The following is a 20,005-nucleotide window of genomic DNA, read 5'->3' as shown; positions in this document are numbered from 1 at the left end:
GGGGGCTGCAGCAACACTCCAGAGCCCAAAGAGCCTCCATGGCTGGGCTGGAGACCAAGGCTGCAGCAGGGAAATGCAGGGCTGCTGCGGGATTGGGAGGCCATTGAATTCAGCACACACCTCAGCTCTCTGATGATCCCGGCACCATGCTGGGCCCTGTTTCAGACTGGAGCAGAGCAGATGTTGATGGCACAGGAGCCCTGTGGGGCTGTCAGGGCCCTGCAGCTTGCAAGGTGCTCTGCTGTCCCTCAGGTGCTCTGGGAGAGATCCAATCCCAGCTGGGCACCTCAGGGCACAAGTGGCACAAGTGCCTGTTCATAGACACACAACTGATGTCTGCCTGGAAAGGGACACAAGTTTTAATTCCTGTTAGTTTCATAATATACAAGCAAATCTTTATTATCTGGCTCATTCGAGTCCTTTTAAGAAATGGCAATGTTTTCCCATCAGGAACAGGAATTTCCTGGATCTCCTGGATTCTTCTAATAATGGCAAAAGAAGAAATACTGATCCCCCCCTCTACTTGTGTAGATATTCACCAATATTCAGTCTAATATTTCCTCCCGCTCTTCCTTCATGTGTTTGCAGCTCTCTTGTTTAAATGGCCATGTCTAAGGGCATCTCTTCTCTAGGCTCTCTGGAACTTTATTCTTCCCATTCCTTCCAGATTTTCTCCACCAGATGCTCTCTGGTCATTCAAGTGCCTCTCAACTGATTGGTTTCATGCTTGAGCATCAGGGAGTTGTCCGGTCTTTCTGAAGTTCAAATAAATACCACACTAGTCAACATCATAGTCAGCTCAGATTTGCACAAGGCTGCTCTGAGTGCCAGGGCTTGGATGGGGGAAATGGTGGGGTGGGGGTAGGGACAGAGTCTGATTGATTGTCAGCCAGGAAGGGTCTTGATTTTAATATCCATTCAAACTGCATGAGGAGGTACTTGGATTCAGTGTCAATTGGAGATTGCACATATCAATGAATTAACAGGAAAAAAAAAACCTAAATAGGACCTAAAAATGTTTTCTCACTGTCTGTTTAAAAAGAATCTATTCAGTTTGAATACACTACTGAAATCTGTCTAATTAACCACAAAGGATTTGAAAATTAAAATCAAGTTATTCCCAGAGGCTTGGCTTGTTCAAGTGTTCTGAATGTTCATGAGCCCTGGGACACTGAATTCCTGCACTGAAGAGCTGAAGGCTGAACAAGCCTCTGGAGCAGTGAAATTCAGCAGCAGCCTCCAAGTTGCTGAGGATGTCAGCAGCCCCCAGTGAGGCCATCCCTGCCCAGAGACCGTGGGGGAATGGGCAGACAAGGAGAGCGTCCCTGGGGCTGGGGCAGCACAACTCAGAGGCACCAGCGGCTCCAGCTGGGCAATGGAGTGTGGAATGTGGCTGGGAAAGCCCTGCCTGGGCTGGGCCAAGCAGGACACACAAGCCCTGACCCCCATCCCCCAAACAATTCTCTCAATGAGACATTTAAAAGGAATTTACAGTTGCTTGTGCCCTGTGAGTTGGATGCACTGGAGAAATACCAACAAGAGATTCTGAGGCACTCAAAACAACCAAACAGCCTTTACTGGCAGCTTTAGAAAATCACAGAAACTTTGGCAAAATGTTTATTATGACATTGTAATGGTTTTGGTTTGTTAATTTAGGACTTTTTAATTTTGAGATTTCCTAATTAATTTATTGATGAATGGGGTGAGTTTTATTGTCAGTTAATTATTTATGTGTTTATTTTATTGTGAGATTGGATTACAAGAATGGTAAAGTATACTGAAAATTTTAAAAGGGTCTAAAGAAAAATTTTATTAAAAAGAAATAAAAAGAGAAAGGTAGTAAGAATTAAAATAAACTCTTTAGATCACTTTTTTTTTCCTCTACCAGGTTTTCTATTTACTGACAATCTAAATTAAGTAAACTTACATTTTCTAGTTAGTTTACTATTTCTAGAATAGTCTTTTTTTAGTTTACTTAGGGAAAGAAGTTTTTCTTGTTAAGGTTATGGAGTTTTTTTTCAAGAGGTTTTTTGTGGTTCTTAATTTTGTCACGGATATCAGTTATCTGGGGAACTTTGTTATTATGAAATTGTTTTTATTGCTACAAGCTTTTTTACAGCTTATTGATTGGCCATGTCAACTTATGAGTTATTGTTTTAAAGATGACTTCTTTAAATGTTTTTATTATTTACTTTCAAAATTATTTTTATCTCTGGGAATAGAGATCTTCTCTTGGGGGTACCGAATTACTTATTTTATTTTCCCCCATTTAAACTTTTGATGAAATTACAGTAATTTTAACATTTGTTTATTTTAGTTTGGAGGTTTTTGTTTGATATTAATTTGATTATTTTTTAAGAGTGTTTTTGTGTTATAAAGAAAAAGAGATTTTCTTTGTACCTTATAAGAGGATTTTAGTTTTAAGATTAAGGTTATTTTTTGTCTTTTTTTATTTGGGATTTAATTTCTCCTTTTCTGGCTTTGATGGTTTTATGTTTTTTAATAGGCTTGCATTTTGTTTTTCTCTTACTCGAGGGAGGATTGAAGTATTGAAAGGGTTAACACCTGACCCGCTGGTAACTTGTGGTGGAAGTTGTGGTTGGATTCTGTTAGGATTGGTTTTATGGTTGGTTTTGGGGGTTTTTTGTGGTTAATTTTAGTTGTAGGGTTATTTTGTATGGGTTGTAAATTGTAGGAATTTTTAGTTTTAGTTGTGTTGGAGGGAGGGGACTTGGTAAGATTTTAATAGCTGTGGCTGGCTTTGTTCTGTTTGGGGTTTTGTAGCCTCTTTTGTTTTCCTGTTTGGGAGTTGTTGGGGTTTGGTTTGGTCAGAATGGGGCCAATGGAGGGGGCAGCCTGGGGAGGGGGGAAGGGGCTCAGCCCATGGCAGGGTTGCTTGGTTTGGTTTGGTTTGGTTTGGTTTGGTTTGGTTTGGTTTGGTTGAGATGGGGGCTGGGTCCCGCTGCTTCTTTGTTGACTGGAAAAGAAAGAGGAGGCTCCTGGGTTTTTCATCTTTAACATTTGTGTTTCACACAGGCGTGTTTTGTATCTCAGTGGTTTAACAGATTGTCAGTGACACAAAAAGTTTTGTATTACTTTTTAAAAATCTTCTCATGTCAAATATGGACTGCTATTCAATCAACAAATCAGCACTTCTCAAAGCATTGGCTTGGCCCATTCAAATTCACAAACTCTAAGCCTGTTCAATTTTAAGTTAATCAAAATTTGCAGGTGTAGACAAACAGAAGAAAAAGACACAGAAATGAGAAAGACTAAAAAGACACAGAGAGGCACACAGAGAGCTACCAACTCCTGGATTCCAGCACTGTTCAGATGGAAATTCCAAGAGGAGGTAGGGGCAAGATGTGTGCTTGCCTTGTGGTCAGCCTTCAATACCCCTTGGTCTCCCTGGGCCCTTCCCCCAGGTGGGGCTTGGGCTCATTTGGTCCCTCAGGAGCTGGGCTGGGGCTGCAGAGGTGGCTGTGGAGCATTGCCTGTGCTGTGCCAGGGACTGGCAGCCACTGCTGGGCTGGGATAGAGGCTCTGGGGGGATTGGGGTTCCAGGGCAGGGCAGGGCTGGGCTTCCAGGGCAGGGCAAGGCTGGACCTGCCCCTTCCTCCCCCACACAAAATGTTTTGAGCCAACAATCTCCTCCAGGCTGTCACAGTAAGGCAATGTTGGAGGTGGAATTCAATTCTGGCCATGGGCACCTCGACTAGAAGGACAGTTCTTTTCCATAGGAAGGAAAGGACAGAGCCCCAGTGTTTCAGTAGCAGATGAGAGGAGACCCTCAACATGCCAAAGTCAGCTGGACCAGTCAGGCAGCCCCCGGGATGTCAAACGCACCTGTACTGTGTTCTCCTGGTTCCATTGGGCCTTGCAGTGTCTCAATGGTCTCTGTGGCTCCAGAGGCCCCACAATGTCACAATGGTCCCCTTGGTCCTATGGATCTCCCCAGTGTCACTATGGTGCCCTTGGTTCCATGAGGCCCCATGACATCACAATGGGTCCTTGAATCCATGGAGCTACACAATGTCATAATGCTCTGCTTGGTTCCGTGGGACCTCACTGTGTCTCAATGGTCTCACTGGTTCCATGAGGCCTCACAGTGTCAGTGGTTTCCCAAGGCCCCAAAGGCTCACAAGGGCCTTTGTGATTCCATGAGTCCCTTCAATGTCACAGTGCTCTCCATGATTCCATGGTGCCCCACAGTGTCACAATGGTCCCTTTGTCTCACAGGGCCCCACAGTGTCACAATGCTCCTTGGTTCCATGGGCCCTGTGCTGCTGCATTCCCCCCTCCCCTTCTCAGCCCGCCCTGCCAGATGAGAAATGCTCCTTGGGGCTCGGCCTTGGCCAACAGCCCCTGGGCTCAGCTCCTCTGCAGCTCACAAACACTGTCTGCTCCAGGCACTGCTGCTGCCCAACCAGCTCCTGCTTTCTGGAGGAGCAGCCCTGGGAACTGCTTTTGTTCCCTCAGTGGCACAACATCCCTGTTCTCACCCTGCCAAAGAAAGCTGTTGATGCCAAGTGTGGCCAGGATGAACCATTGCTGGGACTGAAGCCCCTCTCTTGGGGCCCTGCAAACAGCGCTCCAAAAGGAGCCCTTGGAGCTCTCCTGGGCCAGCGACTCCCTCTGAGTGGGGCCTCTCCCAGCCGGGAACTCTCCCGTTTGCTGCACTCGGGGATCCCCAACGACGACGGAGCCTGGGCCGATCCCCCCACTCCTCCAGGCTCAACCCTTCACCTGCTGGGGAGATGCCAAAGGATCCACGGGGAGCATTTCCTGCCCTCAGGGGAATTTCTCCCAGGTGCCTTGCACTGACTCTTTGTGTCTGTGTGCACACAGGAGTGCCTGTGCTGGGGAAATGTGGCAGAAATGCTGCTCTCTGAGGGGTTTGAGTGCCTTGGATAGCTGAGTCAGTCAGGCCTGTAGGTCACATTAAATCAAAAGGTCTAAGCTAAGTTAAGTGCTGCTAAGCGTTGTTCTTTTGCTAAGTTGTTATGTTTAATCTAAATTATAAGCTAAGTTGAATATTGTTATATATTATTTCTCTATTAAATTGCTACATCATAGGTTTTAAGTTCGGTTCAATACTGTTTAGTGTTGTTCTTTTGCTAAATTTTGAAGATGAAGGTGTCACTTGAGGTTAAGTTATAAGTTACGTCCTGTTAAGTTTGAGCTCAGTAAGATTTTGGGCCATATTCCTTTTATCCTTGCCCTCACTCTCCTTGTGTCACACACACAGGGAATGTAGTCGGTTCATTTCTGGTTTGATTGCCTGGATTTTGTTTGGTTGTTTTGTCATTGCTTTGTTTCCTTGCTGTGCCTGAAGTGTCCAGTCAGGAGCAGAGTGACTCTTGCCAAGGAACTTTGTGCTGCTGTCCCTTAATATTAAATCTGGTTTTTGCTGATCCCTCGCTGGGGATTTTTTCAGCGCTCTCAAGGCCTCGTTGGTACCAGGGTGAAGGAGCCCTGGCCCAGGCTCTGGCCCTGGGGGACACGGGGATGCTGCTGGGGGGTCCCTGTCCCCCTGTGCCACCCCCAGGGCCCTGGCCCCCTGTCCCCGTGTCAGGCTCTGGGGTCGATCTCGTGGAACATCCTCTGGGGGAGGCTGCGGCACCGGGGGCGGGGGGACCCGGGGGGACAGGGGACCCCGCTGTGCACGAGCAGGGTTGGACTGCTCTGGGGGGAACTGTGAGGGGGGCCGGGGCAGAGTGACCTCCCCAGTGACCTCACACAGCCCCTGGGATGTCACACAGCCCCTGTGATGTCACACATCCACCTGTTATGTCACACAGCCAACTCTGAGATGTAACCCTATGATGTCATTCAGCTGCACTGTGATGTCACAGAAGCCTCTGTGACGTCCAAATGTCACCCTATATTATCACAGTTTGTTCTGTGACGTCACAGCCTGCTCTATGGTGTTACACAGCCAACCAGTGATGTCACAACCCACTCTCTCATGTCACAGAGCCTTTCTCTATGAAGGCAAGATCTGCTCAATGGCCTTACACTATGATGTCACAGACAGCTGTGTGATGTTTCAACCCCCTCAGTGATGCCACAAAACCCTCTCTGTGATGTCATACTGCCACTCTGTGATGTCACAGCACACACTTTGACCTCACAGCCCCCTCTATGATGTCATACAGCCATGCCATGATATCACAGCCTGCTCTGTGATGTCACACAGTCCCCGCTATGTTGCTGTTGCTGCTCAATTACCTCACACAAAGAACTCTGTGATGTCATAGCCCAATCTGTGACCTCACACAGCCCACTCTGTGCTGTCACACAGCCCCTTGCTGACATCACAGCTGCTCTGTGCCTCCATGACACAGCTACAGAGGAGCTGCTGTGACACGGCCCCCTCTGGGACATGCCACAGCCCCTGCCAGTGCTGAGCCCCTGGGAGCTCTGTCTGTGCCCTGCTGGTGTCCCTGAGGGGCCCTGGCAGTGCCCCAGCCCTGCTGGGCTGTGCACAGGAGCTGCTCCTGGCCAGAGCTGTCTCTCTGCAGCTCTGCTGCCCTTGCCAGGAGCTGCCTCTGGGCCAGGAGCCCGGCCCAGCTCAGCAGCACAGACACAGCACAAGGACTTTAATGACCCTCTGGGGCTTTGGTGCTCTTTGTGTCTGCCATGGCCAAAGTGCTGCCCAAGTTGGCTCTGGCAGGGCTGTCTTGCAGCTGCTGCCCATCCCTGTGCCCTGTGCAGCCCAGGCTGTCCTACGGTGTCCCTGCCCTGCGCCTCTGTCCCTGCAGGCTGTCGGCATCCCCCGGCTGCCCCACCTGGCTGGCCCCTTCCTTTGCTGACAGCTCTGCCTCCTGCCTGCCTCTGCCTGCCCACACAAAGCCTTGGGCTTGATATCAAAAGGGTTAATTTAATTTTTACTGTGCCTGTGAACTTTCAGCACAGGAACAAGGCATGCAGGGGCTGCTTTCCCAGCAAGGATGGCTGGAAGACAAGAAGACAACTGGCTCAAGAATGTAGTGGCAGAAAAAAGAAGGACTGAAACTGGGAACTTGGGGTGGATTTTATGGTAATGGGTAAATTGTAATACACATTTAATTATGCTGGTAGAATTACATGTCCCCATAGGGTTAGGAGTTATCCCTCACTAGACCTCAGGCCTGAATAAATGATATCCTCTTAACAGCAATTTAGTGTTAATGAGACTTATTCTGATATTTTGGCTATTTGATTGTGGCGAGGCCTCACAGAACCAAACTCACGGAGCAAAGCGTCCATTGTGACACCATGGAACCCCATGGAACCAAAATCCATTTTGGCACACTGGGGCAACATTGAACCAATGGTCAATTGTGATACTGCAGATCCAAGGAGACCATTGTGACACTGAGAAACCTCTGGGAACCACGGGGCCATTCTGACACAGCAAGGCCTGGTGGAACCATGGGTCTATTGTGACACTGCAGAACCTCACAGAACTAAGGTGACCATTTTCTACTACAGAACCTCATGGAACAAATGGTCCATGGTGACCCTGCAGAACCAAGGAGACTGCTGTGGGCAGTGTGAAAGCTCATGGAACCAGAAGTCCATTGTGACACAGCAAGGCCTCGTGGAACCAAGGGTCCATTGTTAAACTGTGTGGCCTCATGGAACCATGAGCCATTGTGACAGAGCGTGACCACATGGAGCCAAGAGGCCACTGTGACACTGCGGATCCAAGGAGACCATTGTGACTGAGGAACCTCATGGAACCAAGATTCCATTGTTCCACTGTGGGGCCCTGTGGAACCAAGGGGAGCACAGTGACTTTGTGGGGCCTCATGGAGGAATGGAGACTGTTCCGACAGTTTGGGACCCACTGGAACCAAGGGCCCATTATAGCATGGCAGGGCCTCATGGAACCAAGGGGACTCCAGTGATCCCTGTGGGTCTCCATGGGATGAAGTGTCCAATGGAGCCAAGGATACCATTGTGACCCTCTGGGGCCTCATGGAACCAAAGGTCCATTGTGACAGTCTGGGGCAGCATGGAACCATGGAGGCCATTTTTACACTTGGAGGCCTTGTGGAACCAAAGGGCCTTTGTGGCACTTCAGAGCCTTGTGGAGCCAAGGGGACCACAGTGATACTGTGGGGCTCAGTGAAACCAATGGTCTGTTGTGACACTGCAAGGCCTTATGGAATCATGGAGACCATGGTGACACCAAAGGCCTCATGAACCAGGGGGCCATTGTGATACTACAAGGCCTCATAGAAGCAAGGGACCATTGTGACACATCCAGGCCTGCTGGAACCAAGGGGCCATTGTGACCCTGAGGAACCCAATAGAACCAAAGGGGCCATTTTGAGACTCTGCATCCTCATGGATCCAATGGGCCATTGTGGCATTCTCAGTCCCATGGAAACAAGGAAACCATTTTGACACTGCAAGGCCTCATGGAAGCAAGGGGCCATTGTGCCACTGTGGAGCCAAGGAGACCATTGTTATATCACTGGGCCTCATGGAAACAAAGATCTGTTGTGATCCTACAGGACCTCATGGAACCAAGGGGAAATTGTGATGCTGCAAGCCCCAAGGATCCAAGAACATGGAACAGGTCTGGCTGGCTGGGCCTCCTGGGGGCTGCCTGACTGGTCCAGCTGACCTTGGCATGTTGAGGACCAATTCTCATCAGCCCCTGAAACCCTGGAGTTGTGTGCTTTCCTTCCTGTGGGAAAGAACTGTCCTTCTCCTCCAGGGGTTCATGGCTGAAATTGGGATTCCTCCTCCAAATTTGATTATATCCAAGGATTATTCCCATATGTCACCTGGAGGTACAGACAGCTCTGGCTGGCCTTGGCCTCTTGGGGGCCACCTCTCATCTGCCTTCAAAACACCGGGGGCCTGTGCTTTTCTTCTCATGGAAGAGTCTGGGCATGCATGGCCAAAACTGAGAATTCACCTCCAGAATTCCTTAAATCCAAGGAGAGCTCCAGACAAAAGCTTCCAGGATTATCTAGGTTCCCTCAGCTTCCTAAGGGCCAGCTCTCATCTCCCTTTGAAGCACTGGGGTTCTGCACTTTCCTTCCTATGGAAAAGAACTGTCCTTCTTGTCCAGAGCCCAATAGATAAAAGTGGTGTTTGGCCTCCCAAATTCTGTCTATCCAAGGATTCTTCCCTGACAACAGATCTGGATGCCTTGGCCTCCTTGGGGCTGCCTCTTATCAGCCTTTGGAACACTGGGGCTCCATCTGTTCCTTCCTATGGAGAACTGTCATTCCAGTCCAGGAACCCGTTGCTGAAATGGAATTCCACACCCAAAATTCCCCATGTATCCAAAGGCTGCTTTCAGACAAAAGCTGCAAGGACAGACAGGTCTCTCTGGCCTTGGCCTCTGGTGACTGCTTCTCATCTGCCTTCAAACCCTGGGGTTCTGTGGTTTCCTTCCTATAGAAAAGAACTGTCCCTCTTGTCCAGGTGCTCTTGGCCTCAAGCACTTGACCACGCTATAGGGACACAGGAGCTCTGTGCTCAGTGGGGTGGAGACTGAGGACAGTAGAGGAGCGCCCTGGGAGGGATTGAAGGGTGGTTTCAGAAATGGTGGATCCTTTTGACATAGTAGAAAACAGCCAGAGAAAGAAAGAATTAATTCCAAAGGCACCTGGGGAGGTCAAGACTGGACACCAGGAGAAAGCAGCCCCAGGCCAGGGCAGGGCTGTGGTGCAACACACCCCTAGAAGGAGCCTGAAGCAGCCCAAGGCTTTGTGTGGGCAGGCAGGGGCAGGCAGGAGGCAGAGCTGTCAGCAAAGGAAGGGCCCAGCCAGGTGCGGCAGCCGGGGGATGCCGACAGCCTGCAGGGACAGAGGCGCAGGGCAGGGACACCGTAGGACAGCCTGGACTGCACAGGGCACAGGGATGGGCAGCAGCTGCAAGACAGCCCTGACAGAGCCAACTTGGGCAGCATTTCGGCCATGGCTGCTTGCCCTGGGCCTGAGGCCATGAGGGGACAAGTGACCCTTGCAGGCCTGGGGCCTCATTGCCTCCTTGTCCCTGCTCAGCAGCCTGGCAGGGGCCACCCCAGGCTCCTGCCCTTGGCATTGCCCATCCCCACATCCCAGAGCCCATCCTGGGAAGAGCCCTGAGCAATGAGGGAGGGACAGGATCTGCCTGGCCAGGGGCTGGGGCTCAGGCCTTGGCCCTTTGCATTCCTGAAACACATCCAGGTTTGCTCAGCACCAGAGACATCTTGGCCTTGCTTGTCCCCACCTGTCATCACTGCCTCCAGAGTTCTGCTCTGACTGGAAGCTGGGGACACTTTCTCAGTTGTGTCCCTGACAGGGATCTCTTCAAAATACAAGAAACTTCAGAGTTTCAATGTAACTGAGTTCTTGAGGGTTCTGTGACATCACTGAGGGGGTTGTGACATCACAGATCTGTCTTAGACATGACAGAGTAGGATATGAGGCCATAGAGCAAAGTCTGCATCATAGAGTGTGGCTGTGTGGCACCAGAGACAGGGTTGTGACATAACCAGGTGGCTGTGTAACATCATAGAGCAGGCTGTGACATCACAGAATAGAATGTGAAATCATAGGGTGACTTTGTGACATCACAGAGGCTTCTGTGACATCACAGAGCAGCTGTATATACCTCATAGGGTGACATAACAGAGATGGCTGTGTGACATTACAGGGGCTGTGTGACATCCCAGGGGCTGTGTGAGGTGACTGGGGAGGTCACTCTGCCCCGGCCCCCCTCACAGTTCCCCCCAGAGCAGTCCAACCCTGCTCGTGCACAGCGGGGTCCCCTGTCCCCCCGGGTCCCCCCGCCCCTGGTGCCGCAGCCTCCCCCAGAGGATGTTCCACGAGATCGACCCCAGAGCCTGACACGGGGACAGGGGGCCAGGGCCCTGGGGGTGGCACAGGGGGACAGGGACCCCCCAGCAGCATCCCCGTGTCCCCCAGGGCCAGAGCCTGGGCCAGGGCTCCTTCACCCTGGTACCAACGAGGCCTTGAGAGCGCTGAAAAAATCCCCAGCGAGGGATCAGCAAAAACCAGATTTAATATTAAGGGACAGCAGCACAAAGTTCCTTGGCAAGAGTCACTCTGCTTCTGACTGGACACTTGAGGCACACCAAGGAAACAAAGCAAAAACAAAACCAAACCAAATCCAGGCAATCAAACCAGAAATGAATTGGGAACTGTCCCTGTGTGTGTGGGTGTGTGACACAAGGACAGTGAGGGCAAGGATAAAAGGAACATGGCCAAAAAGCTTAACAGAGCTCAAACTTAACGGACTTAACTTATACCTTAACCTTAACTGATATCTTAAATGTCACAATTTAGCCAAAACCAGCAGCTAACAGTATTTAAGCTAAATTATAACCTATGACTTTGGAGTGACACAGGGGGACAGGGACCTCCCGGCAGCGTCCCCGTGTCCCCCAGGGCCAGAGCCTGGGCCAGGGCTCCTTCACCCTGGTACCAACGAGGCCTTGAGAGCACTGAGACCAAGTCCCACCTGGGGGAAGGGCCCAGGGAGACCAAGGGGTATTGAAGGCTGACCACAAGGCAAGCACACATCTTGCCTCTACCTCCTCTTGGAATTTCCATCTGAACAGTGCTGGAATACAGGAGTTGGTAGCTCTGTGTGTTCTCCTCTGTATCTTTTTCGTCTTTCTCGCTTTTTGTGCAGTCTTGCAATTCCCACTAATTCAAAATTTTGAGTAAATTAAAACTGAGCTGGCTGAGTGTTTGTGAAGACAAATAGGCCAAGTTCATGCTTTGAGAAGTGTTTTGTGTTGATTGAATGTCATATTAAACATTTTGCCAACATTTCTCTGATTTTCCAAAGTTCCCAGTAAAGGCTATTTCTTGTGAACTCTTGATGATCTATGGTTGACATTTCTCCAGTGCATCCAACTCAAAAGACACAAACAATTGTAATTCCTTTCAAATGTCTCCTTGAGAGAGTTGTTTGGGGGATGAGAGTCAGGGCTTGTGTGTCCTGCTTGGCCCAGCCCAGGCAGGGCTTTCCCAGCCACATTCCACACTCCATTGCCCAGCTGGAGCCGCTGGTGCCTCTGAGTTGTGCTGCCCCAGCCCCAGGGACGCTCTCCTTGTCTGCCCATTCCCCCACGGTCTCTGGGCAGGGATGGCCTCACTGGGGGCTGCTGACATCCTCAGCAACTTGGAGGCTGCTGCTGAATTTCCCTGCTCCAGAGGCTTGTTTAACCTTCAGCTCTTCAGTGCAGGAATTCAGTGTCCCAGGGCTCATGAACATTCAGAACACCGGAACAAGCCAAGCCTCTGGGAATCATTTGATTTAATTTTCCAAATCATTTGTGGTTAATTAGACAGATCTCAGTAGTCTATCCAAAGTGAATGCAATATATTTTAAAAGACAGCGAGAAAAGATTTTTTAAGTCCTGTTTTGTTTTTTTTTTTTTCCTCTTAATTCATCGATATGTGCAATCTCCAAGTGACACTGAATCCAAGTACTGCTGCAGGGGCTTGTTCAGCCTTCAGGTCTTCAGTGCAGGAATTCAGTGTCCCAGGGCTCATTAACATTCAGAGCACTTTAACAGGCCAAGCCTCTGGGAATAATTAGATTTCAGTTTCCAAATCTTGTGTGGTTAATACGAGAGATTTCAGAAGTGCATTCAACTGAATATATTCTATTTAAAAAGACAGTGAGAAAATTTTTTTTAGGTCCTGTTTAGTTTGGTTTTTTTTCCCTGTTAATAGCAATCTCCAATTGACACTGAATCCAAGTACCTCCTCATGCAGTTGGAATAGATATGAAAATCAAGACCCTTCATGGCTGATAATCAATCAGACTCTGTCCCTACCCCCAGCCCACCATTTCCCCCATCCAAGCCCTGGCACTCAGAGCAGCCTTGTGCAAATCTCAGCTCCCTCCAGCCCAGGCTGCACCTGCAGCTTTCAGCTCCTTGGCTCCAACTCCCACCTGCTTTCCTTGCAGAAGGAGCTGCCCGAGACACAGAGGGATGTTCATTTCTTGTCAGCCAACAAAGCCAAGGGAAGGCACAGCTCCATCCAATGCAAAAGTCATTCCTCTGCTGGATATTAAATGCCTTGCACAGGCGCTGGCCCTGCCCAACAAGGCCTGGCCTGAGTCCTGCCCCTGCACGCTCAGCCAGGCTGAGATGGACACTGATGGTTTCTGGGCCAGGCTCTCGGAGCCCAGCCCAGCTCCCTGCAAGCTCTGCCAGCTGCCCTGAGCTCTGGGCAGCACCAAGGGCCTCTCTGAGCCCAGCCCAGCCCAGCCGGCTCTGGCCCCACAGCTCTGCTCAGGCCAGGCTGCTCTGGGCACTGGCCCCACGGCCTCAGCCCCTGCCAAGGCCACAGCAGCAGCTGCAGCTGCCACAGGACTCAGCCCCAGCCATGGGGGAAGGTGCTTGGCCAAAGCCAAAGGAGGCTCCCTGGCTGCCCTGCTCCCCTCAGGCTGAGGTGCTGAGAGCTCTGCAGCCCCTGCTGCCATCCCATCTGCCCAGGGCAGCACCAGAGCCCCAGCCTTATGCCCTCAAGAGCTGCTCCTGCTCCAGGCCCCGGGCCCATGCCAAAGCTGGGGCAGCCAAAAAGCTGTGCCCATTTCTGTTCAGTGCTGCTCTGCACGGGATGGATCCTCAGCCACTTGAAATTCCCTGATGAGTTTTACTACTCCAGAGGCCTCTTCTTTCTTGAGCTCTTCAGTTCAGGAATTCAGTGAGGAAAGCTCATAAACATTTGTTCAAAAACTCCAGAACAACAAAATCCACAGGGAATATTCTATGTTTTTATTTATTCTGTGAACAATTAGACAGATTTCAGAAGTGTATTCTAAGTGAATACACTGTCTTGAAAACAATGCAGAGAGAAGTGTTTTGTCATGTTAAGTTTTCTTTTCCTATTTGTAGATTGGTATGAGCAATGTCCAATTGATATTGATCTCTAGCACCTCATAATCCAGTCTGAACAGATATCAAAAAAAAAATCAAAACCCTTCAAGGCTGACAATCAATCACACTTTGTCCCCATTCCCTCCCCAGCATTTCCCACATCCAACCACTGGAATTCCAATGGATCAGGAATGGTGTGGCCAGCAGGGGCAGGGCAGGGATTCTTACCCTGTGCTTGGCATTGGTTCTGCAGCACCTCAAGTGCTGTGTCCAGTTCTGGGTTCCCAATTTAGGAAGGACATGGTGGGGCTGGAGCGAGTCCAGAGAAGGGCAACAAGGCTGGTCAGCGGTCTGAAGCACAAGTCCTGTGAGGAGCAGTGGCTGAGGGAGCTGGGGTTGTTTATCCTGGAGAAGAGGAGGCTCAGGGGAGACCTCATCACTCTCTACAACTCCCTGACAGGGACCCAGGTGGGGGTCGGGCTCTTTTCCCAGGGAACAGGGACAGGACAAGAGGACACAGCCTTCAGCTGCACCAGGGGACATTTAGGCTGGACATTAGGAAATATTCTCCACACGAAGGGTGATTGGGCTTTGGAATGGGCTGCCCAGGGAGGTGGGTGAGTCACCATCCCTGGAGGTGTTTAAGGAAAGACTGGATGTGGCACTCAGTGCCATGGTCTGGGTGACAAGATGGTGTTGGGTCCCAGGTTGGACTTGATGCTGTCCAAGGTCTTTTCCAGGCTGGTTGATTCTCTGATGATTGTGACCCTGCAGGGCCCTGGGGAAGCAAGGGGCCATTGTGACACTGCAAGGGGCCTGGTGGCACTAAGAGGACCATGGTGACACTGTGTATGACATGGCAGCACAGAGCCAAGGGGCCATGGTGACACTGTGGGGCTGAATGGAAGCAAGGAGTCCATGGTGACAATCTGGGTCCTGGTGGAACCACAGAGGCCACTGTGACCCTGCAGGGCCTTGTGGAACCAAGGGGCCATTGTGACACTGTGGAACCAAGGAGAGCCTTGGGAGAGCCTGGGGACAATGGAATCAAGGGGCCATTGCTCCATTGCAAGGACTCTGGGAAGTGAGGGAACAATTGTGACACTGTGGTGCCCCATGGAACCAAGGGTCCCTGGTGAATACTGCAGGATCTTGTGTCACCAGGGCTCCACTGTGACACTGCAGCACCAAGGAATTCATTGAGGAACTCCAAGGCCTCATGGAACCAAGAGGCCACTGTGACCCTGCAGGGCCTTGTGGAACCATGCAGAGATTTGTGACAGAGCAGGACCTGGTATCACGATGGGGCCATTGTGACACTGCAGGGCCCCATGGAAGCAAAGGGCCAGGGCTGCTCCTCAGGGACTCCTGGAATGAAGGAAACATGTTTGACACCGTGGTGGCTCTTGGGACCAAGGATCCATTGTGACACTGCAGGGCCCAAGGATCCAAGGGACTTTATGATACCAAGGGGTCCCATGGACCCAACGGGACATTGTGACTCTGAGAGGCCTCATGGAATCATGGAGACCATTGGGACACTCTGGGAAAACCTGGTGACATCCAAGCTGGGTGTGAGTGTTGATCTGCTGGAGGGTAGGAGGGCTCTGCACAGGGCCCTGGACAGGCTGGATCCAGGGCCCAAATCCAACAAGGTGAGGTTTAACAAGTCCCAGTGCTGGGTCCTGCACTTTGGCCACAACAACCCCTGCAGCACTACAGTCTGGGGACAGAGTGGCTGGAGAGCAGCCAGGCAGAAAGGGACCTGCAGGGACTGATGGACAGCAGGCTGGACATGAGGCAGCAGTGTGCCCAGGTGGCCAAGAAGGCCAATGGCTGCTGGCCTGGCTAAGGAATGGTGTGGCCAGCAGGAGCAGTGCAGGGATTCTTCCCCTGTGCTGGGCACTGGTTGGGCAGAAGTGCTGTGTCCAGTTCATGGCCACCCAATTTAGGAAGGACATGGAGGGACTGGAGTGTGGGGCTGGGGAGGGGTCTGGAGCACAAGTCCTGTGAGGAGGGGCTGAGGGAGCTGGGGTTGTTTATCCTGGAGAAGAGGAGGCTCAGGGGAGACAAGGCAGTGTCAGGGCACAGGTTGGACTTGGTGATCTCCAAGGTCTTTTCCAGCCTTCCTGATTTTGGGATTCTCTGAAACCACCCTTGGAGCAGCTGCAGGGTGAGCCCTGGGCCTCCTCTTCAGCAGCTCCAGCAGCCCAGGTCCCTCAGCTTCTCCTGCCAGCCCCAAAGCCCATCCTGTCAGTCCTGCAGAGCCTCTGCAGCTCCTCCTCATTGCCCAGAACAGGGAGCCCCAGAGGCAGACACAGCAGCCCAGATGTGCCCCCCTGGCCTGGGGTGCCTCTGGCAAGGGAGCAGCAGCAGGCACTGCAGGAGCCTGCAGACAATTCCTGCTGCACTTGTAGGATGATCCTGCTGCCCAAGGGACGTTCCCATGGTGCCAAGTCAGGAACTGCAATGGGGAGTGGGGCCAGAGAGGAAAGGGCAACCAGGGATGGGCTGTTTGCAGGGGAGGGAACAGGGCTGGGCAAGAGGAAGAAACTTGTACCAGGAAGAGTAAAGAAAGCAAAGGTGCAGACAAGGAAATGCTCAGGGCAGTTTGGGGGTGGCTGCCAGGCAGCCCTGGCTCTGAGCAACAGCGTCTGCAGTGGCACAGGAAACTCCCAGCTGATGGGAACAAACTTTCTGGCTGAGTGCAGAGGCCAGGACAAAGCTGAGTGGTTTCCCTGGTGTCCCACAGGCCTTGCTGGCCCCAGGGGCTGATGGCATTTGTGCTCCCTCAGGTTCATGTCCCCACAGCAACAGCATGGGGGTGCTGTCCCTGCTGTGTGCAATGCAAACAGGGGCTGCTGAGGCAGTGCTGCCGTGGCTGTGCCTGCAAGGATGGGGCACCTGCGTGAGCTGGGGGAGAGGCCAGGGCTGCAGAGGGGGGATGTTGTTGGCAGCTGCATGAGGACGCTCTGGGACGCTGCCCTGGGCTGTGCAGCGCACTGGGCATGGATCAGCCCCTGCTCTGCTGCTCCTTCCCGTCTGCCCCAGGGCCCTTGCAGAGCCCCAGCCATGCTGTTTGCCCCCAGCCTGCCCACGGCCAGCCTGGGGCTGCTCACGGGGGTTTCTGTGCTGAGCATTGGCCTGGCCGTGTTCTTGAGAGAGCCTGGGCAAGGAGCCTGGAGCCCCCAGGGCCTGGCCTGAGGCGTCAGCGCTGCCCCAGCAGTGCCATGGCCTGGCCCTGCTGCAGCCCCGGCACTGCCACCCCCAGGGCTGTGCCCGGCCCCGAGAGCACTCAGGCCCTGCAGCAACACCAGGGCCACCAGGGCAGCGGGGCAGGGCCACGCCAGCAGCACTGGCAACACCAAGTGCTGCTGCTGCTGCTGCTGCTGGGCACAGCTGCTGGGCCAGCACTGATCTGCCCCAGCTCTGCACACAGACATTGCTGCTGCAGCTCCAGAGAAGGCAACACAAGGGCATCTCTGCAGAAAACTCTGCTGGGAGATCCTTGAGTTCATTTAAAGCCACCAAGAGCGCAGCCTCTCATTGACACAGTCTGTGGCCACAGGGAAGGTGGAGAGAAATAACATGAGAAATGGCACAAATAATGACATTTCTTTGTAGATAGTATGAAAAACTAAAACAAAGGAAAAAAGACCCTACATCCAAACCAACAAGAAATATGAAAAATTTCTTTTATTACAAGTGGTTTATAGAAATTGGCCAGCAGTTTAATGTTTCTGAATGCATCCAGTCATCAGTCTCCACACTGCAGCCTTGAGCTCCTGGTTCCTCAGGCTGTAGATGAGGGGGTTCAGGGCTGGAGGCACCACCGAGTACAGAACTGACAGGGCCAGATCCAGGGATGGGGAGGACATGGAGGGAGGCTTCAAGTGAGCAAATATGATAGTGCTGAGGAACAGGGAGACCACAGCCAGGTGAGGGAGGCAGGTGGAAAAGGCTTTGTGCCGCCCCTGCTCAGAGGGGATCCTCAGTACAGCCCTGAAGATCTGCACATAGGAGAAAACAATGAATACAAAACAACCAAATGATAAACTAGCGGTAACTACAAGAAACCCAAGTTCCCTGAGGTGGGATTTAGAGCAGGAGAGTTTGAGGATCTGTGGGATTTCACAGAAGAACTGGCCCAGGGCATTGCCATGGCACAGGGGTAGGGAAAATGTATTGGCCGTGTGCATGAGAGCATTGAGAAAGGCACTGGCCCAGGCAGCTGCTGCCATGTGGGCACAAGCTCTGCTGCCCAGGAGGGTCCCGTAGTGCAGGGGTTTGCAGATGGACACGTAGCGGTCATAGCACATGATGGTCAGGAGATAGTAGGCTGCTCCAATGAAGAAGAGAAAGAAAAAGAGCTGAGCAGCACATGCAGTGTAGGAGATGTTTCTGGTGTCCCAGAGGGAATTGTGCATGGCTTTGGGGACAGTGGTGCAGATGGAGCCCAGGTCAGCGAGGGCCAGGTTGAGCAGGAAGAAGAACATGGGCGTGTGCAGGTGGTGGCCGCAGGCTACGGCGCTGATGATGAGGCCGTTGCCCAGGAGGGCAGCCAGGGAGATGCCCAGCAAGAGGCAGAAGTGCAGGAGCTGCAGCTGCCGCGTGTCTGCCAATGCCAGCAGCAGGAAGTGCCTGATGGAGCTGCTGTTGGACATTGGCTGGGGCTGCACATGGGGATCTGTAAGAAAAGTAATCATGGAATAGTTGGGATTGGGGAGGACTTGAAATATCCCAGCACAGCGTGGGGGCACTTTCCCCCCACTGCCTGCCCAGGGCTCTGCTGCCTGGAGCTGTCCCTGCCAGCAGCTGCTTCCCTGTGCCCAGGGCTGGGCCCTGCCAGTGCTGCCAGAGCCCAGCCCAGCCCTGGGGGCTCAGCTCTGCCCTGCAGAGCCCTCCCAGCTCAAGCACTGCCCAGGGGCAGCTCTGGCTCTGCAGGCTCTGATGGCAACGTCAGAGCAACCCTGAGGAGGCTGGAAAAGCAACACTGATGTTGCCTCTAAGGGGCCCTGTGCTGATTTCTGTCACTGCCCTGTTTAGTAAGATCTGAGAGAAATTTTTTTATTTTTCTCAACCTGAACTAAATGATGAATATCTATGGGCAATTTCCCATCCAGGCAACACAGAGGAGTAGAATAAAAAAACAGGATTTTCCCTTTTGTGCAGCCCCTGCCTTGCTGTGCTCCCTGTATAATCTACTTGAAAAGGTTCTGCAGTTAAATGCCATGCTGGGAGAAATCCTGAACAATGCAGCATCCTCCCCACACAAGGAGAACACTTCCAAGCCTCACCAGCTGTCTCCTGCCACCCAGATCTTGTCCCCCCAGTGCTGGGAGCAGCTGCCAGGGCTGGCTGAGAGCTGTCCCTGGCAGGCAGCAGAGTCCCTGCCCCAGCACAGCGCCCTGGGCTGAAGGACCCTGCTCTGCAGGACAGCCCTGGGCACCCCTGGCTGCTCTGCACAAGAGACAAGCAGAGAATGTACTCACAGGCTCTGCAGGCATTGGGATGTTGCAGCTTGAGGAGATGGCTCCAGGAGCTGCAGCTGCATTGTCCTGCAGCCAGAGGTTCCTGTGCCAAGGGCTGGCAGTGATTTTGCCCCAGGCAGACTGGGCACTGGCAGCCCCTTGTGCTGCCCTCAGCATCCCCCCCTAGCCCACATCCCAGTGGCCTCAAGGATCTGCTGCAAGGAGTCCCTGGGGAGCCTTGCTCAGCAATGGCCCTGGGGGCTCCTTCATGCTCCCTGCAGGGACTGCAGCTTTTTCAAAGGACTTTGGGTTTGGCTTTGCCTTGGAGTCTCTGAGAGGTATGTGCAATCATGGCCTCCAATTATCTGCTATAATTAGTCCCTGGAGATTCTCTGCCTGTTGCAGCATTGATTGGGACTCATTAATACTTCAGGGTACTTAAGTTTTTTAAGCTACTTCCCCTTTCCCTTTTGATACAGACTCTATAAGAAAGATTGTGCATTTACAGGCTCCAATTATCTGCTTAATGAGTCTCTGGAGAGCCGTTATCAGTAACAACATTCAGTGGGCTCATTAATGCTTCAAGGTACTTTAGTTATTTTAAGGTACTTGGTGTTTCCCTTTTTGATACAGACTCTGTGAGAGGTTTGTGCAATCATGGCCCCAATTATCTGCTTTA

The 20,005-nt window shown here is 51.9% G+C and overlaps 2 protein-coding genes across 2 annotated transcripts in view; both read right to left on the bottom strand.

The window, feature by feature from the left end:
• The window catches only part of LOC143692629 (uncharacterized), a 331,852-nt gene that overhangs the window by 212,860 nt on the left and 98,987 nt on the right, over positions 1 to 20,005 (bottom strand). The gene's annotated exons all lie outside the window — the stretch shown is intronic.
• Positions 17,587 to 18,519, bottom strand: LOC143692551 (olfactory receptor 14J1-like). Its single transcript, XM_077172796.1, has one exon. It carries the CDS (start codon positions 18,517 to 18,519, stop codon positions 17,587 to 17,589), a length of 933 nt encoding a protein of 310 aa, XP_077028911.1.

This window comes from Agelaius phoeniceus (genome assembly GCF_051311805.1).
Source record: "Agelaius phoeniceus isolate bAgePho1 chromosome W unlocalized genomic scaffold, bAgePho1.hap1 SUPER_W_unloc_2, whole genome shotgun sequence".
Lineage (NCBI taxonomy): Eukaryota > Metazoa > Chordata > Aves > Passeriformes > Icteridae > Agelaius > Agelaius phoeniceus.
Note: the sequence above shows the minus strand (reverse complement) of the source record. Positions and strands in the feature narration are given on the sequence as shown.